The sequence below is a fragment of the Puma concolor genome, chromosome D2 (assembly GCF_028749965.1).
Source record: "Puma concolor isolate L17-30 chromosome D2, mPumCon1.1.hap2, whole genome shotgun sequence".
Classification (NCBI taxonomy): domain Eukaryota; kingdom Metazoa; phylum Chordata; class Mammalia; order Carnivora; family Felidae; genus Puma; species Puma concolor.
This window is the reverse complement of record NC_141677.1, coordinates 28,662,100-28,686,708: the sequence shown is the minus strand read 5'-3', so window position 1 is coordinate 28,686,708 and position 24,609 is coordinate 28,662,100. Positions and strand designations below refer to the sequence as shown.

Below are 24,609 nucleotides of genomic sequence, written 5' to 3'. Positions count from 1 at the left end.
CCGGGTACTATTTTTAACAAAAGCAGAACATAAGTGTTGGCAAAAATGTGGAGAAAATGGAGCTTTTGTTCATTGTGGAAATGTAGAAAGCTGAAGCCATTGCTGAAAATAGTATGATATTCCCTCAAAATAATTAAATATAAATAAAATTATCATATGATTCAGAAATTTTATTCCTGGGTGTATACCAAGACTCAGCCCCATATTTGTACATCAATGTTCCTAGCAGTACTATTCATAATGACCAAAAGGTGGAAACAACCCTATTTGCATCAACAGATGAGTGCAGAAGCAAAATATGGTAGGTACATATAGTGGAATGTTGTTCAGCCTTAAAAAGTAATGAGGTTTTGACACATTCTAGCACATGGATGAACCTTGAAGATATTATTATATGTGGAAAACTCAGGCACAAAAGGCCAAATATCATGATTCCATTTCTGTGAGGTATCTAGAATAGACAGATTTGTAGAGAGAATAGAATCGTGTGTTTTAGAGGTAGTTTATAAATATAGTAATAACTCTGACTGACACGCTTAGTGTAACAAGAAGTAAAGATGAACAGGACACAGTCCCACCTGTGAAAGAGGCTCATGTGAAGCAGACATGTGTATAAACAGTTGTACAATACCACAACTATTTAGTTATATGAACAAAGTTTGAATACAAGAATACAAGAATACAAGAATACAAGAATACAGAATACAATTCTGTTACCTGGTTATAGGGAACAGGGCAGGTTTCACAGTATATAGTGACATTTCAACAGTTTTAGAGGTAAGAAATATTTCCTCAGATGGACCACAGCAGGGAAAGAAATGGAGCGAGAATGTTAAGGTGTTTTCAGTTGTAAAAGGAGTCATAGAGATGTAAAGATACATGGTATCATCAGGAAATGGAGCTTAGGACAGTATGGCCAGAACATAGGCTAACATGGGGGAACAGGGGATTATCATAGCACAGAGAACTGTAGATAAGGGCCAGCTTGTGGACGATTTTAGACTGTGAATCAGTGAAAAGGCATTTGGATTTTATTCTTAGTTAACTAGGATTCTGTCAAAGGTTATCAGCAAGGGAGGGATGTGGTCATTTCTGCATTTGAAAAAGAAATGTGGGGGCGCCTGGGTGTCTCAGTCAGTTAAGCATCCAACTTTGGCTCAGGTCATGCTCTCACAGTTCATAAGTTCCAGCCCCGAGTCAGGCTCTGTGCTGACAGCTCGGAGCCTGGACTCTGCCTCAGACTCTGCTGTGTCTCCGTCTCTCTCTGCCACTCCCCTGCTCACGCTGTCTCTCTCTGTCTCTCAAAAATAAATAAATGTAGAAAAAAAAGAAAAAAAAAAGAAAAAGAAATGTGTTTGTAGTAGGGAGAATGGCTTGAGTAAAACTGGAATTAGGAAATATTTAGAAGACTATTAAATTGGTCATGTTAAAATATAATAAGCTCCTGAAGTTAGAGACTCTTTCGAAGGTGAACTGACTAGGTGATTCACAGGGTTAAGGGTGAAGAGTGATTCTGACATGCACACATCTCAACTGTAATCTGAAGAAAAATGCCTCAGAAAGCAGTGTAGTGTATTTCGTACACCTTTACTTTTGGAAGAAGGTGACTTCAGAATTGTCTCCCCCCCTCCCCAGATATATAGATAAAATTCTAGGAGTGTGACATTGGAATGAAGATTTTTTTCTGCCTTAAAGAGGGCTAGGACATCTTCTGAATTTTGTCTGCTTTTAGATTTAAGCTACATACCAGGATAGTCAAGTAGGATAAAGTTTTCTCATAGTGTGCACTGTTGAATCAGATAAATTGGATCAGAAGCAGAACGGAAAATGTCCTTACAAAATATAGCCTGTCTTATGTTCATGACTCCATATTCCCACCTTGGGTTCTGCACCAGTTCTTTAAAAGTATGCCTTTCTGCAAAGGCATAATTTCAGCACAACCACATATGTACACAGCTGTCCAACTGCAGGGACAATGAAACACCAGAGACCAGAGGCTTTGCAATGTACACAAACGTACATTATAAGTTAATAGGTTAATAAAACTCTAAAACTGAAGTCAAAGAATACTGCATGGTAGTTATTGCTAAAAGCAGTATGTGTTTCTCTAAAATTCAATGTGATCCTCTTTCATAAAAATGAAATAAAAGAATATCAACACAATATTTTCAAGCAACTAATTTCTCCCCTCCTCTACCTCCAATAATTCACTGAAAGTCATTTAAGTAAGGTGCAGCCTTTAGGTTACTGAGTAGAAAATGGTTCTTTTTTGTTCTTATTGTCATCATATTTTGGTGAAATCTGAATCCTGTGCCCAATATTCTGCTACACTATTGACTCCTGTTTTCCACATTCAGAAGCTGATTTTAGTCCTCATTATTCTTGACAGAATTTAACCTTTTGAAAAAATTTTCTTCCTCATCTGACTCTCTAATACCTTTCTTTTCTACATGCTCCTTGATGGTTCCTTCTCTCATCTTTGTCATTTACAATTTATTTTTCCCTTCTATATGTTGGAACTTTCCAAAGGTTGTTCTATTCTTACCATTGTCTTCTTTGATTTTCTTCAAAATCTATTACTACCTCCTTTTTGCTGAATATTCCTTAGGAGGTGAGGTTTGTCTCTGCTTCTAAGCCATTGCACACGTTATTGCCCTTTCCTTAAAAAGGATATCACATTATAGTGATATATGCTCATTTTTCAGATTTTAGTCCTTTGGGACATCTTTCCTTATGAAGCTGGAAACCTTTCCCATGTATTATAGAGCATCCTGTGCTCCCTTTACAATAGCCCCCATGTTATAGCGTTTATCTATCTTTGTATCTATCTATCTATCTATCTATCTATCTATCTATCTATCACCTACCTACCTACCTACCTACCTATCATCTATCTATTTATCTGTCTGTCTATCATCTATCACCTATCATCTAACTATCTATCTATATCTTGCAGTGATTCTCAGAACCGGAACCCCAAGCCAGTAGCACATCACTGTCACCAGGGAACTTGGAAAGGCAAAATCTGAGGCCCCAAAGCACATCATGTGAATCAGAAACTCTAGGGTTTGGCTCAGGAATTTGTATTTTAACAAGGTCTCCAGGTGATTCTGATACAGGCTAATGGCTGAGAATCACTGGTATGTTGCAATTGCCTGGCTTTGGGCTGATTTCCCTACTAGATTATGAACTGTTTTAGAACCTGTGGTGGAATCTTTTTGATTGTGAGTTCAGTATCCAGTGTAGAATCTGAATCATTGCTGCTATATATAAAACTACTTTGTTTCAATGCATGGACAAATAAATGAGTAAATGAATGACTACTTTTTTTATGAGCTCCAATTCCATAGCTCAGGTATGGAGATTTGTATTGGAGGGCTGGGTCACTTCAATGTCAATATCTCTAATAGGAAAGTTGACATCTAATACTCCTCATTAACACTGTCCTCCAAAACAACTGCACACATTTGCTTCTATAACCCTGACTGACTTTTTGGCTCTCTGACTTCTCCTTTTCCATCAATACTAAAATCATTTTCCACGCTACTGATAGAAAAACCTTAATTGTCATCTTTCTTTGATGAATAACTTCAAAAAAATAAAAAAGAATTCCATTTATTCTGAGTATAAAACTAAAACATATTCACCATTAAAAAATCTGAAAAACTCAGTTACACACACAAATAAAATAAAAAGCACTGGAAATTCCATACCTCTGAAAGAACCATTATTAATTGATGCATGTATTCATTTAACTTTTATTTCTATCATGTTTGCATTTCAGTGTTTGCTCTGGAGCATAATATTTTGTAATCTACTGTTATTGTGCTATTTTGGATGTATTGTCCACAGATTTCCTAATGGCTGTATGATACTTTTGGCAATAATTTGATGTATCCTCATCCTTCCTTAATTAATTGGAAGTTTTGTCAAAACCTTTTCATTACCGCCACCCTTGCAGTCCAGGCTCTGTCTTGCTCCTGTAACCTATTGCAGTAGCCAACTATGCCAGATTAATTTCTCTACAGTTTAGTTCTGAGGCACCTGAGGGGCTCAGTTGGTTAAGCTTCTGGCTCTTGGGTTTGGCTCAAGTAATGATATCATGGGTTGTGGGTTCCAGCCCCACATCTGGCTCCCTGCTGACAGTGTGGAGCCTGTTTGGGATCCTTTCCCTCTCTCTCTCTCAAAATAGATAAATAAATCTTAAAAAAGTGATGAAGTTTATTTCTGAGCAAATTGCTCAAAAGTCAAAGAGACTCTCCACTGCCTTCCAAATAAGGCCAGGTCCTGAACAGGACTATCAAAGATTCCTGTTGATTTCTTTTGCATACCCAGGCTCTCGGTGAGACTGCTCACCATTTTCACGGCATTTCCTCCATTTTTCCACCTTTTGAATTTTGATACTTCTGTGTCCTGTCCCATCATTCTTTTCCAATAGCGATTTTACTCAACTAGCCACTTCAGTGTGAGACCTCGCTAAAATCACAAACTTCCTGCTTTCACGACCAGTCCACTCCTTTTCTCCTTTCTTTGGTCTATTTTTTTTTTTCCTCCTTGGTTCTTATAACCAGGTAACAGACCATATATTTCACTTACTTAACTTGCTAATTGCCTCTGTGCTTACCTGTAATAAAAGCTCCATGAAGGCAATGATTTTGCTTCTGTCTTATTTATTGCCATATCCCTAAAATCTAGAACAATGCTTAATACATAAAAGACATTCAGAATATATTTGAAATAATGAATGAATGAATGAATGAACTAATGAGTTAGTTAATAATGAATATTTACTGGCAAAATTCTGCAAGACCTCAAGGAAGTCAAAGATCTTATTCCAGTGCTTTGCAAATAGTTGCAAACATTCCCTACTGAGTTGTGCAGTGTGAATCCAAATGACCAGTTAACATGTCTCTCTTCCCTGAAGACTTTCTTTAGGACTTCTGCTGAAGGTGATCTCTCAGCTTTCTAAAGACTATTGACCATTAGTTGTGGTTATGATATGTATTGCATACTGAATTGAGTTATGCTTATATGTTGCCCTTCCCACTGAGTAATAGAGAAGCTCCTTTAAGGCAGATACCAATTATCTTCGTTATCTCTTGCAATTCTTAGTGCATTGACAATAAGTAGTTCTAAAATTAATTAAACTATTGCCGCAAATAAAATTAAAGTATTACCAAAAGCAAGGAGGGAGTTATACACGAGGGCATTTTACCATTGTCCTTGTTAAAGATGTATTTGTCTATTTTTCTTTTTTTAAAGAATACCCATTATCTGCACACTGGTTACTATCTCCAAAGAAATTACCATGTGAACATTCTCCATCTTTGCAGATCATTAATGCTGCACTTGCTTTGGCTGCAAGACCCAAAAGTCAAGTGGTCAAAAAAAACATGGAAATGTACAAGCACACATGGGAGAATCATATCCACGTCCTCACCGAAGCTGTAGATGACATCACAAGCATTGATGACTTCCTCGCTGTATCTGGTATGTTTTAAATCTTTTAATTTATACGTTTGCTCTTGTCAGTTTTCTGAAGCAGGGTAATTCTGAATATAATTAATTTTATGCAATATAATGAGACTCTATTTATTTATTTATTTATTTATTTATTTCAACGTTTATTTATTTTTGGGACAGAGAGAGACAGAGCATGAATGGGGGAGGGGCAAGAGAGAGGGAGACACAGAATCGGAAACAGGCTCCAGGCTCTGAGCCATCAGCCCAGACCCCGATGCGGGGCTCGAACTCACGGACCGCGAGATCGTGACCTGGCTGAAGTCGGACGCTTAACCGACTGCGCCACCCAGGCGCCCCTATGAGACTCTTTTTAATGATCATCTTTCTCGAAGCAAAGTGCTGCTATGTGTGGTCTACTCTAAGATAATGAGCCTCATGCCTGGTAATCCTTACAATTCAACAATTTACACTGTGTCTCTAAAACAAACTCTTATTCATGGACAAAGCATAATTGAAAATAGTAGCTGCAATTCTTAGGCATTTTCTGGCTTTTCGAATAAAAAATCATCTCCCCCCTGTAGTATATTTACATCTTTTTCTCTCTCTTTTATTATATGAAATTTATTGTCAAATTAGTTTCCATACAACACCCAGTGCTCATCCCAAAAGGTGCCCTCTTCAATGCCCATATATATATATGTGTATATATATATATATATATATATAGAGAGAGAGAGAGAGAGAGAGAGAGAGAGGGAGAGAGATGGATAGATACACAGGAAAACTCTTCATTGATTTGAGATACACTATGTACTTCAGCTTCCTGTATATGTATTTGAATAACGGTGATCTAAACAATCAAATAAATAAATCTAAACACTAACTATGTCACTTAGATGTGTTTGAGATTCCATGTCAAACCTAGATGATTCTTTTATTACAGAATAGAACAGCATCCCACAGGATTATGAAATTATTCTCATAAAGCCATATTCTCAGAAGCATAACTTGGGTTTTGATTATATTGTTGTAATAGCAAAGAACTACTCTTTAATCTTTTTTATTTGTCTTAAAAATTAAGGCTCTCTGCTGCTTCCGATTCCGTGTCTCCCTCTCTCTCTGCCCCTCCGCCGTTCATGCTCTGTCTCTGTCTCAAAAATAAATAAACGTTAAAAAAATTTTTTTTTAATTAAGGCTCTCCTTAAATCACATTTTCCTTTTTTTTTTGAAAAGAGATTTTCTTGGAATGTGACAGTATTTTTTATAAAATGCAAATTCTCATGAATTTCTAACATTATTTCATCTTTTAAAAGTTTCCTGATGTGGTTTGTCTAACCTATGGAACTCATTTCTTTCGTGCATATATATATTCTCATCTTGAACAATAGTGTCAGAACCCTAGTATATTTTCATGATACATTAATGATATGAAAATGTGTGATAATTAATTTTTTTTAATTTTTACTTATTTTTGAGAGAGAAAGAGAGAATGTGAGTGGGGGAAGGTAAAGAGAGAGAGGGAGACAGAATCTGAAGCAGGCTCCAGGCTCTGAGTGGTCCGCACAGAGCCTGATAGAAAATTCATAGTAATTGTTTCAAAATTGTCTTATTTCTATAGAGCTAAAAACTTTGAAAATTATAGAAAGTGTATGGGAAAAATATTAACATTTCTTGGTTCCACTATTCAGAAATAACAACCACTGATATCTGATTTATTTCCATTTATGTTTTTAAATAAGTGTGTCATTAGGTATATCATAAATATTTAGCTGAATTTTCCCACATCATTATATATTCTTTAAAAAAAATCATTCATTTATCTGTTCTTCTTTGGTTAGCATTTATATAAATTGAAATTTTAATTGCTATAAATAATGTCTTGTTAAACATATTTTTGTCCATTTGCTGTCTTCTTAGTATAGATTTTGTGCATATGTGTATCCAATCAACATCTTGAATTGGGGCAATCTTTTGTTTAATTGTTAAGTGTTGAATTCTGGTTTTTAGTTGGTTCTTTAGGTTACAAAACAAAGAAAACTTCTCATAATACTCTATGTAAAGGCAGTTTATTATACGTATACTAATAGCACAATAGGGAGACTCTCCAGGACACACAAGAACAGGAACTGTAATTGGCCAAGCCTTGCATGATTAGAGCTGTAAAAGGCTTGGCATCTGAGCAGCTCTGTAGGGCCTCTGAGCAGATGCTCATGCTTTTTCCTTTCAGTGCTGGATTAACCCGACCTAGCAACCTTCTGAGTCTGCTACTTTCTGTGAACAGAATGCTGTGCGTACACATAACAGAAAACTCATATGGAAGTTTCCTAAATAACAAAAATCTCCAATTACTTCATGTAACTAGATGTTTAAGAAAGTTGATTCTAGACTTACTAGCAAAAGCGTACCAAAGGACTTGGATAGGAAGTGAAGATATGTGAGGAATATCACTAACATTGTTTAGAATTGTCAGTACAGGGTAATAATTAAAAAGTGGACTAATATTTAATGTATCTCATTATTGTTTTAAAATTCTTTATAGATAATGCACTCCATTATATTCTATACCCAGGGTGAACTGTTCCTAGTTGGCTGCTCTTTGGATGCCCTAGTTGGTAGTGGTTTAGGTTATTAATGACCTATGTAGACATCTCTGTATTCTACTGACTTTCCATTATGGTTGCATCTCAAAGCATTATACGTACCACCTAAGGTAGGAAGGCAAGCTTGTTGGCTTCAGGTTATCAGGAGGAAATCCTTCTTGGGTGATTCCATCAGACTTTGTCTTACTTGTCATAGGTCAAAACTTGTTCCTGAATCTATCTCTGGACAAATTGCTGGCAAAAGGAAATGGGATTTCCATGATGGGCTTGGAGTGGTGATTAATGGTTAATAACTGACCAAGGGCCAGAGGAAATGGTAGTCCTAATTTGTAGAACTTCCTGATTTCTGTGGCATAAATACTCTCATGTTGACAGGTGTCAAGCTACTGATGTGATGTCACTGAACTCTGAGTTGGGAAGAGATTTTATAAAAACAGGTCTTGTGAGCTGGTGTAAACATATCCTAGCAAACTGCTGGGCTTAGAACAGTCATAATTCAACCTTTCTGACTAATGACTTACCATATGAACCAGATCCAGGGTTTTATGAACAGAAAAGAAGAAAACATGGCTGTTGACTAGAGACATATGTTTACCCTAAGCACTCAGTGACATCCACTCCTTTCTCAGGTCTCTGTGCTTTCATAAACTTACCTTGTATTAGTTTAGCATGAGCCCCATTGATGACTCTCATTACATCGTAACTTTCAACATCCATTACCACAGATAATAGCATCTTTTCTCTGAATATCCCTAGTCGAATAAATAAGAATCTAGCTGGCTTTATACATCTTTTTTTAGTATGTGGCTAGAAGTCCTAAGTCTAAGATCCCAGGGCAACCAATGGATGGGTAATCATGGTTCAAATAGCTGTGATGGTGGCTGTCTCAATCTGGCAGCTTTTGTGTGGAGCTGATTTTCTTAGAAAAAGTTGCAGATGTGATTAGCAGTGAAATACTTCTCTGCTGGTACTTTATAATAATCTTTCAGAATATGCTGTTTGTACTAACAGACTTCTGATTCCTGTTTGCCAGGTAGACCAACTGAGAAGTTGGTTCATATTTGTGAATTATCTAGAGAATATTATATTTTCAAAATTTTTATAAATATTTCATCCTTTTCCTGGGCTTTCTTTCAGTAGTTAACAGCAATACTCAATTCTTTTTTTTTTTTTTTTTCTAAGAATAAATAATAGAGGCCCTGAAAAGATCCCCATTGTCTCCTAGTCAGTTATGAAAATTTGGAGATTCTTAGAACATCAGCTCTCCATATTAAAATATAAACAAAACTTAAAACCTAAAATTGGTGTGAAAGGATTCTTGGAGTTTAAACTATCATTTTATTGTCATTAGCAAAGGTAGAGATCACATCACTAAAATGTCTTATATAATGTTTTAGAATAATTAAATAATCCAATATTGACTAATAGCTCTTAAAATAATAGCAAATGTCTTTTAACTATTGCACTTCCAAATATAGAAATATCATTGATGATTTTTAAGTTGTATGTTTATATCATCACCAAATTTCTCTTGATGCATAGAAGTCAAAGTACCACTTTTTAGAAGCTATTTTTGGATTCTTTTGTTTCCAGCTATACACAGAAAACTCTTAACATAAGTACAATCAGTTCTTTCTTGAAAATCATAAGGAATATAGCCACCTTGTCAATTTATAATTTATTATATATTTAAAATTTTTGTGTGTAAAATTAAAATGAAACAGTGAACAAAAACCCACCTGTAAAATCAGAAGGGTGTTTGGCAGGCTAAGTTCTCTGACATTCAGTTGTCCAAAAGAGGCCCTTTTTAGTTAATGTTATTTATATAAAAACTTCCAGTGTCTTGCAAGTAATTAGAAAAAGTTCTTAAATGCATAGATTTTCAAACGTTTTGTCCCATCACTTACCATAAGAATTATTTCCACACCATTCACTATGTTTTTTTTTTATCACTCTCTGAAAATACGTGTAACAAAACACTTGTGAGAAAGTTGCTGATCTGAAAGATTCTTTGACCACATCAACGTCTGTCTTTTGTATAGACAGAAGATGTTTCTATGTGAGGAGATATAGGAAGCTCTATCTTTCCAGCCTGCCAGGATGCCTGAAATCCCCAGGATTAGTTATCCATGTGGGAGTATAAAAATGTTTAAGATCTCTGTTTAAGATGCAAATTTGGAAGAGGAAACATATTAACACATGCCTCAGCTTTTAGAATCATTGCATTAATTGACTCATTATGAGTTATAACCTCAAGGAACTAAATTCAGAAGTAAACTTGGATAAAAGAGGAAATGACTTGGACCATAAGAACTATTCAACAATTAGTAAGAGCTGATTACATGTGAGGGTTTGTGAAAATATGACCTTTCTTTCATTTATTCATTCATTCATTAAATATTTATTGCATAATTTTAAGTGCTAAACCCTACAAAAGCTACTGGAGATTGAAAAATGAGTCAAAGTTAGTGGCAGAGCTAACTTGCAAGAAAGCTGTGATAATGGGGATTATCACAGGGAGGAGACTATGTGAGGAATGGAGTAAGCCATGGGCAATGGTTTGGAATTTTCTGAAAGAGAGATTGACCACTTATTGATTAGAATAAGCACTACCATTCCCTTATTGTAAAAGGTTTTCTCATTTTAAAGATAACATCCTACTGACTCTCAGTGAAGTCAATATTGAATATTGAAGGATGTCTGGAGATCTTTTACTCCATGTCCTAGATTTCTCTCTACTACATCCATTTTTCTCCATATCCATGACTCTCACCCCAGGTTAAACCACTCCCTTTACCTGAATTACCACATAATCTTTCTAGTTGAATCTCCTGCTTCCAGAGTTTTGCTTGAAGGCTGACTTTCAATAGGTATATGCTGAATGAATAAAAGTACTTATTCCCCTTTTTAATTCTATGCAAGATTAATTTGGGGAGGTTTATGCCTTAGGCTTTCAATAAATGTATTCATCTTTGGAATAAATAGTTAAAAAAATCCTCAAATTATGAAAAATAATTTTAAGCATTAATCATCACAATGTTCTGTGACCTTGACTTAGTGACACAAAGGTAACTCTGATGCAGCCCTCAAAAATGTACTAACAAAAGCCTCTGTATTCATGACATTGTAGTGAACATGATCTTTGGCTGCTAAAAAGTTGTATCTGAATCATTTGAAAAAGAAAAATGAAAATAAATAGATGTATAATTTTCTTTCAAAATTAATACCAAATAAACACATAATATTAGCAAGATCAAATGTTGTATCAATTGCACACAAACTAAGCACTCTTAATACTCAGTATAATCTTTATAATGTTTATGAAATAGGCGCTGCGATAAAAGGTGACCAACATAGTATGTATCTATGCAAAGATAAGTTATATGATATAATTATAACCAATTATCTATTACCATATGCACTTATATATCTCTTCATCTTATACCTATTTGAAATTTTAATTGGTTAAAGGCATCAAGACATGACACGTTTCAGTAAAAATATATTCCCTTAAAATTGGGATTGAAATCAGATTGTGCAAAAATTGATTTTGATAAAAATATATTGAATGTCAACTGCATGCAATGCAGTAAGTATGCTGCAAAGTGGAGAAGGATGTAAAGAAGGAAAAGGCACAATGTTTGCTTTCAGAGAACTCACGATCAAGTATACATAGATCAGATCCCAAGGGATCTGATTAAATGCTGTGTAGTTAATGCTGTTGAAATGTCAGAGTATTGAGGGAACCATTTTTTTTTAACATGTATTTATTTTGGGGACAGAGAGAGAGCATTAACAGGGAAGGGTCAAAGAGAGAGGGAGACACAGAATCTGAAACAGGCTCCAGGCTCTGAGCTGTCAGCACAGAGCCCGACACGGGGCTCGAACCCACGGACCGCGAGATCATGACCTGAACCGAAGTCGGACGCTTAACCGACTGAGCCACCCAGGCGCCCTGAGGGAACCATTTTTAAGGTGATCCTGTTTGAACTGAATTGTTGAACTGAACCTTGAAGAAATTGGAATAGCATCCCAGAAATAGAGAAAAATGTGTGAAAGCACATGGTGGCTTCATTACAGGAATAGAGGGTACATCTGGTGTGAAAAGTCAACGGATGGTATTATATAAGACCCTAAATATTTGAGGAAGATGTAAATCACCTAAAATATTTAATAGTAGTGTCACAGACTATATCAGTTTTTCAGAGCACTAACTCCAGATGTTGAAAACCACTCTTATCATACAGAATGAAGTAGATAGAGCTAAAAAATGATTTAATTGTTCTTAGAAGGAAAAATAAAGTAAACCCCATATCAAACAGGTCTTCCCTCACTTTCTTCACCTTGCCTCCAAGAAATTAAACACATAACACATCCAAGATGCGATAGTAGGAGGGTGAGGTGAGAGCCAACTTTAACCTGGCTCAGGCTGAATTAACTCAGGTGCCCATTTCCCAAGGAAAGGATCTCTTCTTCATCTGAATAGTGCGGTGATGATGTATAGCCAGAATCTTCTGTGCCATCGGCTAAAATCAAAAGACAGTGTTATTGTGGTTCTAAGATCTTTTGTTCCTCTTGGTTCTCTGTGATTATATTTTCATGTGATGGTATATGCCTCAGTGATCACTGTGGAGACTTCAGGGAGATTATACACACAGCTAGCTTTACATAAGTCATGGAAAGACAGGTAGAAAGCATGCTTTCAAAAATGGTTGAATAGGTTCCCCCAAAGTAATCCATTATTGCTCTGTTGATAATCATGTTTTGAATAACCACCTAAACTTACATGACGAAAGCATAGTTTGGGCATGGGAACTGGAATTTATCACACATCATTCCATGTACTAACAGGCAAGTTCACTCAAGATGCTCTCATTGAATGAACAATAGATTACTGCAGGACTATTGTTTGAATATTAAGAATTTGATTTTTAGAAAAGCTATAATTAGAAGTCATTTTTATTAAAATCAGATTTGAGAATTTTTGTCAGAACTTTAAGGTAAGCTGGAGGAATCATCAATAATCTTACTGGTGAGGTAACCAGCACTATGGGATTATGTCTTACACTTGTATATAAAGGTAATAAATATTTCCTAAATTCTGAAGATCTAATAGCTATGTACTTATTAAACCTCTGAATGATAAAATAGACTTTAGTAAGGGATTTTTTTAAAAAATTCCATTGGGGCGCCTGGGTGGCGCAGTCGGTTAAGCGTTCGACTTCAGCCAGGTCACGATCTCACGGTCCGTGAGTTTGAGCCCCGCATCGGGCTCTGGGCTGATGGCTCAGAGCCTGGAGCCTGCCTCCCATTCTGTGTCTCCCTCTCTCTCTGCCCCTCCCCCGTTCATGCTCTGTCTCTCTCTGTCCCAAAAATAAATAAACGTTGAAAAGAAAAAAATTAAAAAAAAAATTCCGTAGTAAATGTATGTACAGTATTAATTACCATATTATTTGGGATGGACACATTGACAGAAATTTTCAACAAAAACAGAGAATCAAAGTGAGTCCAAAATTTCATTTGCATTTAGTTATTTCTGAACACGTGCATTTATTTTTTTAATTTAAAAAAATTTTAATGTTTATTTTTGAGAGAGAGAGAGAGAGAGAGAGACAGAGCACAAGTGTGTGGGGGGGTGTCAGAGAGAGACGGAAACCCAGAATCTGAAACAGGCTCCAGGCTCTAAGCTGTCAGCCCAGAGCCCCAAGTGGGGCTCAAACCCATGAACTGTGAGATCATGACCTGAGCTGAAGTCAGAAGCTTAACTGAGCCACCCAGGTGCCCCTAATACATGCATTTAATAAGTGTAATTTGAGTAATTACACTTAATATGGTGACTCCTGTGGGAAATTTTATAGATTAGATGACGGATTCAAAGGAAAGTTTCTCCTTCCCATACAATAGTCCCCCACCTACTTGTGAGTCTAAGATGTGCTCCTGAGCATTCTGAAAGACCAAAGTCTTCAGTCACAAATAAAGGGGTTTTGGGCAGGAAAAGCAGGATGCTCCCCACCTATATTTTCTCCAAAGATAGGAAAAATGGAAAGAACATGCCTCCTGCTACACTGGTGGCTGCAGATACAAGACCTGAAAGTATGAAGTCATGTATCTGAAATTGAAAATTTGTGTTGGCATACTTTTGGGTCTTTAATAGCATCCTGGAGAATCTTAACAAAACAGTAAAAGCCTCTTCTTACAGAATGGCTCCAGAGCTTGTGTTGTGAACAATTTATGTATATTTGAGAAATACAGCTAGGAATTACATTCTCACAAAGCATATATCATTCCTACTAATATTTCACCACTGAAGGAAATCCTATAGATGAGGCATCAAGACAATGGATTGTATCTCTAGAATCCATGGGATGCACAGGAAAAGAAGAATCTGGAGTGGGTTAAGCATGCTTAGGATTGATGATTTTGTCATTTCCTACCAAATCTTTGGAAAATAACCTCAACTCATTAAATTCCCTTCTCTAAAATATTAATAATTATACTATTTTGCCAGGGTCTGAATGTTTGGGTCCCACCGAATTCTTATGTTGAAACCCTAGTGTCCTATATGAAAGTATTAGAAGGCAGGGCCTTTGAGTGATACTTAGGTCACTAATGTGGAGCCCTCATGAATGGGATTAATCTTCTTATAAAGGAGACCCTACAGAGATCCCTAGCCCCTTCCACTATGTGAGAACATAGTGGGAGGCATTGGATATAAACCAGGAAGAAGGCTCTCATCAGAATACAACCATGCTGGTGCCTTGATCTTGGAACTCCCAGCCTCTAGAACAGTAAGAAATAAATTTCTGTTTATAAACTACCTAGTCTGTGTTATTGTGTTAGAGCAGCCTGCACGAACTAAGACACATTTACTCATTTATTTAACAAATATGTACTGAGCACCTACTAGGTGATAAGAATGTTAAATTCTGAAGATAGAACAGGACTCTCTACCTTCTTAGAACTCACATTCTTTCATGGTTGGGAGAATTAAATAAAATGATAGACAATAAAACCATGGTTTGTGAGCATAACTCATTCCAGAACCATGTTTATAATCCAAAGCACCTGCATACCAAAGCTAATTTCCCCATAAGAAGTAATGCAAACTCAGATGATTTATTCCACAACCCAAAAATATTCATATAAAATGATTATAATACTGTAATATAATATAAAATAATAAAGAAAATAACAAAATATAAAGAAAAACAAACTAACCTGCACTTACCTTTGAAAACCTTCATGGTTGGTGTGAGGGAGACAAGAGAGGGTTATTGTGCAGGACGACTTTCATTATCACTAATGGATGTTGACTGTAGTACAGTATTAATAAACTCTTGTCATATACTGTGTTTAATGTAACTAGCAATAAGGCAGCAGGGGAAAGGGTCTATATCTGCAGGCAGCCTGATCTAGAATGAAGCAAAACATTCCTAAAGTTACTGTTGTATGGAAAAGCAAAGGACTGGCCATAGGTGCTTTTTATTTTTTAATATAATTTATAGTCAAGTTGGTTTCCATACAACACCCAGTGCTCATCCCAACAAGTGCCCTCCTCAATGCCCATCACTCACTTTCCCCTCTCCCGTACCCCCCATCAACCCTCATTTTTTTCCTGAGTATCCAAGAGTCTCTTATGGTTTGCCTCCCTCCCTCTCTGTAACTTCCCCCCCCCTTCCCCTCTCCCATGGTCTTCTGTTAAGTTTCTCAAGGTCCACATATGAGTGAAAATATAGACCATAGTTGCTTTGAAGTGACAAAAAATACACTAGTGTCAGTTGTGGGCACCTTCCAATGTTCTGAATAATCACTGATTTCTGCCAGACAGCCTGAGACTGAGCATCTGAGAATGGGAGACAGTCACCCACAATCCTGCAGTGAAAGAGAGAGAGAAAGAGAAAGAGAGAGAACCATTGGCTCAGTTGTGATCATGTGATGTTTGGTGTCACGTACTACTCATATTGCAAGGCATCGCTCGTTTACCAAGTTAAAATTTATTAGAAATGTTTACTCATCTTGAAGAACATTCACAGAACAAGTTACTCACAATCCAAGATTTTTACTGTATTTAAAATGCTTTGAAGAATGATTAAGACATAGTAAGTGGCCTAGTAAAAGATAGATGTTATTTACTAGTATCTTTGGCAGGCCATTCTTAAAATTTAAAACAGGTATGATAAAGGTAAATCTCTTTAATTTTTTAAAATGTTTACTTGTTTATTTTGGGAAAGAGAGCACTCACGGGAGAAGGGTAAAGAGAGAGGGAGGGAGTGAATCCCAAGCAGGCTCCATGCTATCAGCGCAGAGCTCATTGCAGGACTTAATCTCATGAACTGTGAGATCATTTTCTAAGCCAAAGTTCAGAGTCAGATGCTTAACCAACTAAGTGACCCAGGAGCCCCAAAGATAAATCTCTTTAAAGGACTACCTTGTTAAAAAAAAAAAAAAAAAAAAAAAAAAAAAGAGGTTAGAGTGGGAGAGAGCCAAAGCATAAGAGACTCTTAAAAACTGAGAACAAACTGAGGGCTGATGGGGGGGTGGGAGGGAGGGGAGGGTGGATGATGGGTATTGAAGAGGGCATCTTTTGGGATGAGCACTGAGTGTTGTATGGAAACGAATTTGACAATAAATTTCATATATTTAAAAAAAAGGATTACCTTGTTAAACTATCCCAATACTTAGTACATTATGATTTAATATCAGATATTGACAAGATGTAGTAGAATGGGAACTCTTACACACTGCTTCTGAGAAGGTAAATTTTTATAATTTGTTTGAAGAACAAAACAGGAGTATGTAGTACCTGGACTATTTTGCCACAAATATCCATATATGTATATGAGAAACTTGTACACATATTCATAAAGAAAAATTGTGCAAATATGATCATTATGGATTGTTTTAAATAGTGAAAGTTTAAAATAATATAAAAACCCATCAGTAGGAGAATGAATAAATAGCAACAAACATAGTCATTAAAACAAACTTGTTTCATATGTCAACAGATTTTTAAAACCAATATTGAGTAAATTAGCAAGTTTTAGAGCAATGTGAACAGTAGGGTGCCATAAATGCCACACATAACAAATACATAAGAGTGATTAACTCTGGAGAAGAAGAAGTTGGATTGGACTGAGAAAGAGTACATGTGGGACTTAGATTGTAATGCTTTATTCTTTAAAAGTAATATCATAACAAAATCTGATGAAAAACTAGTATCCATTGTTATTGAAGTACGTAGATTAGTTTCTATATTTTATTATGATTTCTACTTTTCTTAAACTTTTATAATAAAGGAGTTGCTGGAGGAGTAAATGTCAAGGTAGAAGGACAGACAGCATGATTGATTCTGTGCCTGGGCTAACACAGAGATCTTCCCAGGTGACCCATATCTGCACCTGAAACTCACCAAATAATGGAGATTGCCCAGTATTCTTGAGTTTGATTGTGAATCTCAGTAATACTGAGTAAGAAAATGCTTTGTGAATGTGAGCCTAAACCTTTATCACTAAGGGTCAGATTGTGATGGACTGATATTTGGTGAGGTTTTGTCCCATTTTTTACCCTTGTTTTGTGAATGAGGGTATCAAAAAGATGGCTAGACTTAAAAAAACAATTGTGAAATATTTCAAGCATCCATAAAAGACTAGAGTACATAGAATATTAAACAATGTAACCTTATCAGGAATCTTTATCAAACCTTCACTTTTGTCATACTTGTTATTACATGTAAAATTGAAGACCCTTCTGTAACCTTTCTTAGGTTTTTACAAATTTCCCTTTATTAAGAATTTTGATGAAAGTTCTTGCCTCTTGAGAAGCAGAGCTGCATGACAGACATTTTCCTTCTATGGATTAGATCTAAAGCATCAAAATAATCAGAATCTGTTTTAGGGACTAGAATCTTTTTACATTGGGCATATGAATAATCAAAGCTAAAGCTGAAAATTTTTCCATAAGGGTATGATAACACAACTTGAGTGATATTCTATGCTACCATCTTCATGGAAATTGTGATAGTAAGTAATGGAGGAATGAATGTCTTTGAAGCAGGAACCCAACACACATTTTGGTATTGGCAAGTTAATCATTTATTGTGTTAGTCAAGAAATATTTATTGAACAATTTGTATTTACCCTAGAAATAACAATGGTGAGTAAGACACATTGGACTTATTTATTACAGATCTATAGTCTAATTGAGGAAACAGTCTTTCTGATGCCAATTGTAATGTGGTAAAATGGGTTCTGTTTAGGCTGTCTTTCTATCAGCAAAGAAATTGTGTGACAGCCAATCTTTGAAATCTCATCATTTTGTAATTACTACTTGAGTTTGTGATCACTCTCTCATATATTGGCATTTAGGACCTATAGGATTTAATTCAAAGAAGGTCCAAAGCAAAATCCATGTTTACTATATTATTTTATTCATCTCTGTAATAATTATGGATACACAGCAAATAATTTTCAATCTGGTTCTCCATAGCATTTTTTTAAATGTATAATTAGCAAGAATTTACAAATAAGCTAACCATTTACATCCATTTGTAAGTTTTTTTTTTTTTTAAGTTTTTTAAAATTTATTTTGGCAGAGAGTGAGGGAGAGAGCACTCATGTGAGCAGGGGTGGGGCAGGGAGAGAGGAAGAGAGAGAATTCCAAGCAGGCGCCACATCATCAGCACAGAGCCTGATGTGGGGCTTGAACACACGAACTGTGAGACCATGACCTGAGCTGAAACCAAGATCCAAATGCTTAATCAACTGAGCCACCCTGGCGCCCTTCCATTTATAATTTTAAATTTTTTTTTTTTTTTCCAACGTTTATTTATTTTTGGGACAGAGAGAGACAGAGCATGAACGGGGGAGGGGCAGAGAGAGAGGGAGACACAGAATCGGAAACAGGCTCCAGGCTCCGAGCCATCAGCCCAGAGCCTGACGCGGGGCTCGAACTCACGGACCGCGAGATCCATTTATAATTTTATATGTATGTGTTTTCTTTCTACACCATACATTTCCTTGTAGGAAATCAGCTGCTTTGAAATTTCAGTTTTTCAAAACATATACCTGTTAATTGATAATTTAGGAATATGACTATTAAAAATCTAAACTAAAAATATATATACTTGAAACTACCAAAAATCGAACACTTAATTGTAATATTTTGATTTTAAAATATCCAGTGCCATCTAGACCAGGTAAAACACAACTCCCCAAAGCCTTTTCAAGTTAGTCTATGTTAGGGAATTTCAGGAATTTCATCAACCTAAGATGAAACTTATTTTTTTAAAATGAATTTCTAATGTACTATATGTGGAAAATGGTCATCAGAGGAATGAAAAATGGGCTTTTTGTGTATCTAAATAATTCAATATATAATAACAACATTTAAATTCCCAAGGAGTCATTTAATATCTTCTTGCAAATTTGTATCCACCCTTTTGATGGTGATTTATTTGCTTTCTGTTTCCATAATAAATTGCAAATAAATCCTCTTCGCCTAACTATGTGGGAAATTTCATGAAAACAGAGATATTCAATCTTGTGATTTTACTCTTTCTTTCTGAATTGGGTTATAAAATCTAGTTAGCTAAAATTGTATACGTTGTTTATGATCAGTACATTACATAGGGTAACCTCATATTCAAAGTATAAAAACTGGGGGCGCCTCGGTGGCTTGGTCGGTTAAGCGTCCGACATCGGCTCAGGTCATGATCTCACGGTCCGTGAGTTCGAGCCCCGCGTCGGGCTCTGTGCTGACAGCTCAGAGCCTGGAGCCTGTTTCAGATTCTGTGTCTCCCTCTCTCTCTGCCCCTCCGCTGTTCATGCTCTGTCTCTCTCTGTCTTAAAAATAAATAACGTTAAAAAAAATTAAAAAAAAACAAAGTATAAAAACTGGCTGAAGAACAATGGAGACTTACTCTAAATTATAAATCAGTTCTGTATAGATCTATTCTATCATATTTAGCAAAAAAAAAAGTGTGGTGGCTGTATTAAAAGTACTTTATTAAAACATGATATATATTTACACTGTCACAATTTAAGTAAATAAATTTATAAATTTTCTGCATCAATATTTATATGGTTCTAATAGCTGTCTAATTGTGTGTGTGTGTGTGTGTGTGTGTGTGTGTGCGTGTGCATGCACGCGCGCACGTGTGTGGTGTGTTTACTTTGGTGCATGGCTTTTTTAATGTTTTGTTTGTTTTTGTTTTTAGAAATGCTGCCATTAACATGTGTGGAAATTTTGATCCCAAGAACTCTAAGAGTTTTATAGATATTTCCTCATTTATTGTTCCACCTAGAAAAAAATTGGCTAGTATAATCATGTTTAATGTGTAGAAGGCTGTCACAAATAATTCCTAAATTGCTCAAATTCTCTAAGACAATAAATAATAATGATGTTATTTTTAGCTACTCTACTATAAAGAGCACATAAAAGCACCTATCTTTCACAGCAGCCTATTATTCCCTATTAAAAATTATTTTTCCTCTTAAATTGGTTTTTGCCTATATTTTAAATGTTTATTTATTTATTTTGAGGGGAGGAGGGGCAGAGAGAGGGAGAAAGAGAATCCTAAGCAGACTGCATGCTCAGCATGGGGTCAGACAAGGGGCTCGATTTCACAATCACAAGACCATGACCTGAGCCCAAATCAAGAGTTGGCCGCTTAACCAACTCAGCACCCCCAGCACCCCTATTTTTTAATGTCAAAATATGGAGGTCATGTTTAGACCATAATTCTGGGTTTTTCCATCTGGAACTTTATTGAATCACACGGAAGGATACACTAACTTTGAAGGCTAACTTTTGATTTGTTACTCATTCTTCCTTTCAGTCTAATAATTAACAAAAGATCAAGTCCCTTCCTCTGTAAGCCATTGGTTGCCGATGAGGACACAGCAGGACAATTTTGTAGATGTTGATAAAGCAAAAGAAATATCCTTCTGAGCTAAACTAAACAAAGTTTGAGAAAAAAAATGAGACTCTTTTTTCTCTCATCGGAAGTTAGTGAGATTCTGGCTGAGAATTTAAATGTGAAAAAAACAAAACAGTTTAAAAAAGTACACAAAACATCAGATTAGTGGGGTGCCTGGGTGGCTCAGTTGGTTAAACCTGTGACTTCAACTTATGTCACGATCTCATGGTTTGTGAGTTCAAGCCCCGCATTGTGCTCTCTGCTGTAAGTGCAGAGCCTGCTTCAGATTCTCTGTCTGTCTCTCTCTACTCTTCCCCTGCTCTCACTCTCTCTCGCTCAAAAATAAATAAACATTAAAAAAAGTGTAAAACAAACAAAACAAAACAAGCAAACAAACAAACAAAACAAGGGGCACCTGGGTGGCTCAGTGGAATGTCCGACTCTGGCTCAGGTCATGATCTCCTAGTTTGTGAGTTTGAGCCCTGCGTTCGGCTCTATGCTGACAGCTCAGAGCCTGGAGCCTGCTTTGAATTCTGTGTCTCCCTCTCTCTCTGACCCTCCCACACTCATACTCTGTCTCTCTCTCTCAAAAATAAATGAAACTTTAAAAAACAAACAAAAAACCCACATCAGATTAGTAAAAATGAAGTCAAAGAAAGAGAAGGAACCAAACAGTGGATGTGTGCTGATTGTTAGGTTTTACTTCATTGCGCTGCCTTACACGATGTTTGATATACTGCAGATGCTTACTAAACATTTATTTAATTAAATCTGTTTTATTTAATAAACTCTCATTTTATTTCTACAGGAGTAACCTTTAAGTAATCTAGGGTAGATTTACTCTTTACATTTGAGAACCTCCCAATACAGACTTTAGGGCAAAGCCAGAATGTATATGTAGCATAACTATTCTAGGCAACTGCAAAAATTAAGGATCACTATGCAAAGTGATTTTCTTGTTGGTATAATAGCTCTGTTTCCAAATCAAGCTTCGCCTCGCTGTGTAATTGCACAGAATGATCACTATGCACCTTTCGCCAACGTAAAAGATTAACCTCATTTCCTACACAGCTAAAGGTTTATGTGCCAAGATCCTTATTTCCTAATGTAAAACCTGATGTGTTTTAATTTTGGCTTTGTAATGCACTAAACTTAACCTTTTTTTCTGCTCAATTAGGCACAAACAAGTGATATGAAATTTGGAATTTATATGTATTTCAAGCATTTTATGATACGTACCTAAAGACCTATTGTCTTGACAATAGAGGAGAAAACTTTAAGGTGCCTTTGGAAAAATATCTGTGAACAAAATAAAAATCTTGTGTTTTTGCGACATGTATAATGTCATCTGTCTGAGTACTATTGAATTGTCAGAATTTTGAGTAGCAAGTAAAAATTCAGTTTATCCACCAGTGACACATGTAAGAAGTTATGAGGAAGCACACATTTATTGTGATTCCACTGAAAGTTCGGTCTTTTTCCCCTCTGAAAATACAAAAGGATATTTCGTGTAGGTTCCTTACTATTGTTTTGTGCTTTTTGAATAAAATCAATTAAAATTGAGAAGATTTTGTTGTTGTTGTCAGAAATATTACTTCTTCTGCAAACAGGACTAAGAATAATGTGTTGAGTAGCTAAGCTTAGGTTGCCCTCACTGGTAATAAAATATCACAAATCTACTTTTTTAGAAAAATTCAGATCATGACAGTTTATTACAGGAAAGAATTAAAATACTGTTGTATCACATAAATTTGGGAACTGACCCTCAGAACAAAAAGCCATAGGCATAGTTTTAGATATATGGGTTTCCTACAAGGATAATCCAATTGCTATTGCATTTTTATTATCCATATCTTCTGGTTTACGATTGGTACCATTCTAATTCTCTATCTATTCTATTTCTTTTTAAAAATGTCCACAAGTGCAAACAATATGTTGGAAGATGATGGAGAATTGTGTAATTTGTCTTGTTCTTGGCCTGTGATGTATTTTATATAGAAAACAACAACAAAAAAATGATTTTGTATTGCAGCTGTGCTATCAACAACCAAATGACCTTTATTATCTTAAATACATACTATGCTGTGTCAATCAGAATAAGGTTTGATTATGAAAAGATAAATCAGCCATACACAGTGCTTGCTCCAATTATGCCTTTTCCTGCCCTTTTCACCATATTCATCTCAATCTGCTTAAATTCTCTCCTTAGAGAACCACTTTCTCCTTTAAACCTTTCTTTCCCTTTTAAACCTTTCTAGGCTCTCTCATAATTTTGGATTTCTATAACTTCTATCGCTTTCTGCTTTATATTGTAGTTACTTTTATGTATTTTTGTTCTCTTTATTTGGAAGCCCTGGAGGGCTATTGTTATTGGGTGAACTGTGTACCCCTGAGTTTACATATATATTGAAGCTGTAACTCTCAGTACCTCAAAATGTGACTGCATATGGAGATAGGGTCTTTAAAGAAGTAAGTTAAAATGAGGTCATTAGGATGAGCCTTTATCTAATCTGACTGGTGTCCTTCTAAAAAGGAGAAACTGTGGGGCAGCTGGGTGGTTTAGTCTGGTAAGCGATCACCTCTTGGTTTCAGGTCAGGTCAGGTCATGACCTCACGATTCGTGAGTTCAAGCCCCACATTGGGCTCTGCACTGCTGATGGAAGCTGCTTGGGGTTTTCTCTCTCTCCCTCTCTCTCTGCCCCTCCCCCATTCTCACACACGCACACACTCTCTCAAAATAAGTAAATAAACTTAACTGAACAACAACAACAAAAAAAAAAAAAATAGAGGAAACTAGGACACAAGACACGCAGAGGGAAAAGAACATATGAAAACAGAGGGAGAAAACACTATCTGCAAGCCAAGGAGAGAGGCTTCAGGAGAAAGAAACCCTGTCAATAGCTTGATCTTAGACTTCCAGATTCCAGAACCGTTATTTAAGCCACACTAGGTCAGGGTACTGTGTTATGGCAGCCCTAACAAACTAATGCAGGTATTACTCCTCTTTGTTTCTGGACCACTTAGCACAGTACCTTGTACCTAATAGTATCTTAACAAAAGCCACTCAGTTGATTTTCTACATAGTTTATTCACTGTAAACTAAAGTTTTATTTCAGTGAAGTAGAGGAGCATGAGACAATTCCCTCTTTAATCCTTAACATTGGAGAAACAAATGGTAACTATATTTTGATGATCAGCCTTCCTTTCCAACATTGTCTCTTTAATGTCTTTCAAGGCTGAATTTTTTTTGACAATTGGAGACCTCTGAAATTCTTACAGAATTTCTGACTCATTCAATGGTTTACTTAATTTAATTCTGGTAGGGATCATATTATAATAATTATACTTCTGTTTCTTAATCATTATAGTAATAAAATAGTAATTATGACATTAAATCAAAGTGGAAATCACTTCATTGTCTTACTTTATGTAGATATGCCATTTTAAAATGTAGCTTTTTTAGTATATTTTTATTTTCTTTTGAACACTGGTTAGTTAAATAATTCCTTATGACACCTACTAATTCGTCACATTTTTCCCATGGAATTAAAAAAATCAGCATTCATATTTTTGTATTGTATGATTTCACGGTAGATATGGTGATACCAAAAACTTTTTCCTTAGGATCTT

General features: G+C 35.9%; 1 protein-coding gene across 5 annotated transcripts in view; it reads left to right on the top strand.

Moving 5' to 3' along the window:
• The window catches only part of CTNNA3 (catenin alpha 3), a 1,810,934-nt gene that overhangs the window by 1,202,242 nt on the left and 584,083 nt on the right, over positions 1-24,609 (top strand). For all 5 annotated transcript variants that reach the window (XM_025917933.2, XM_086679821.1, XM_086679822.1 and 2 more), the window contains one exon: positions 5,334-5,490. In XM_025917933.2, the coding sequence (XP_025773718.1) occupies positions 5,334-5,490 (157 nt within the window). The remainder of the gene's footprint in view (positions 1-5,333; positions 5,491-24,609) is intronic.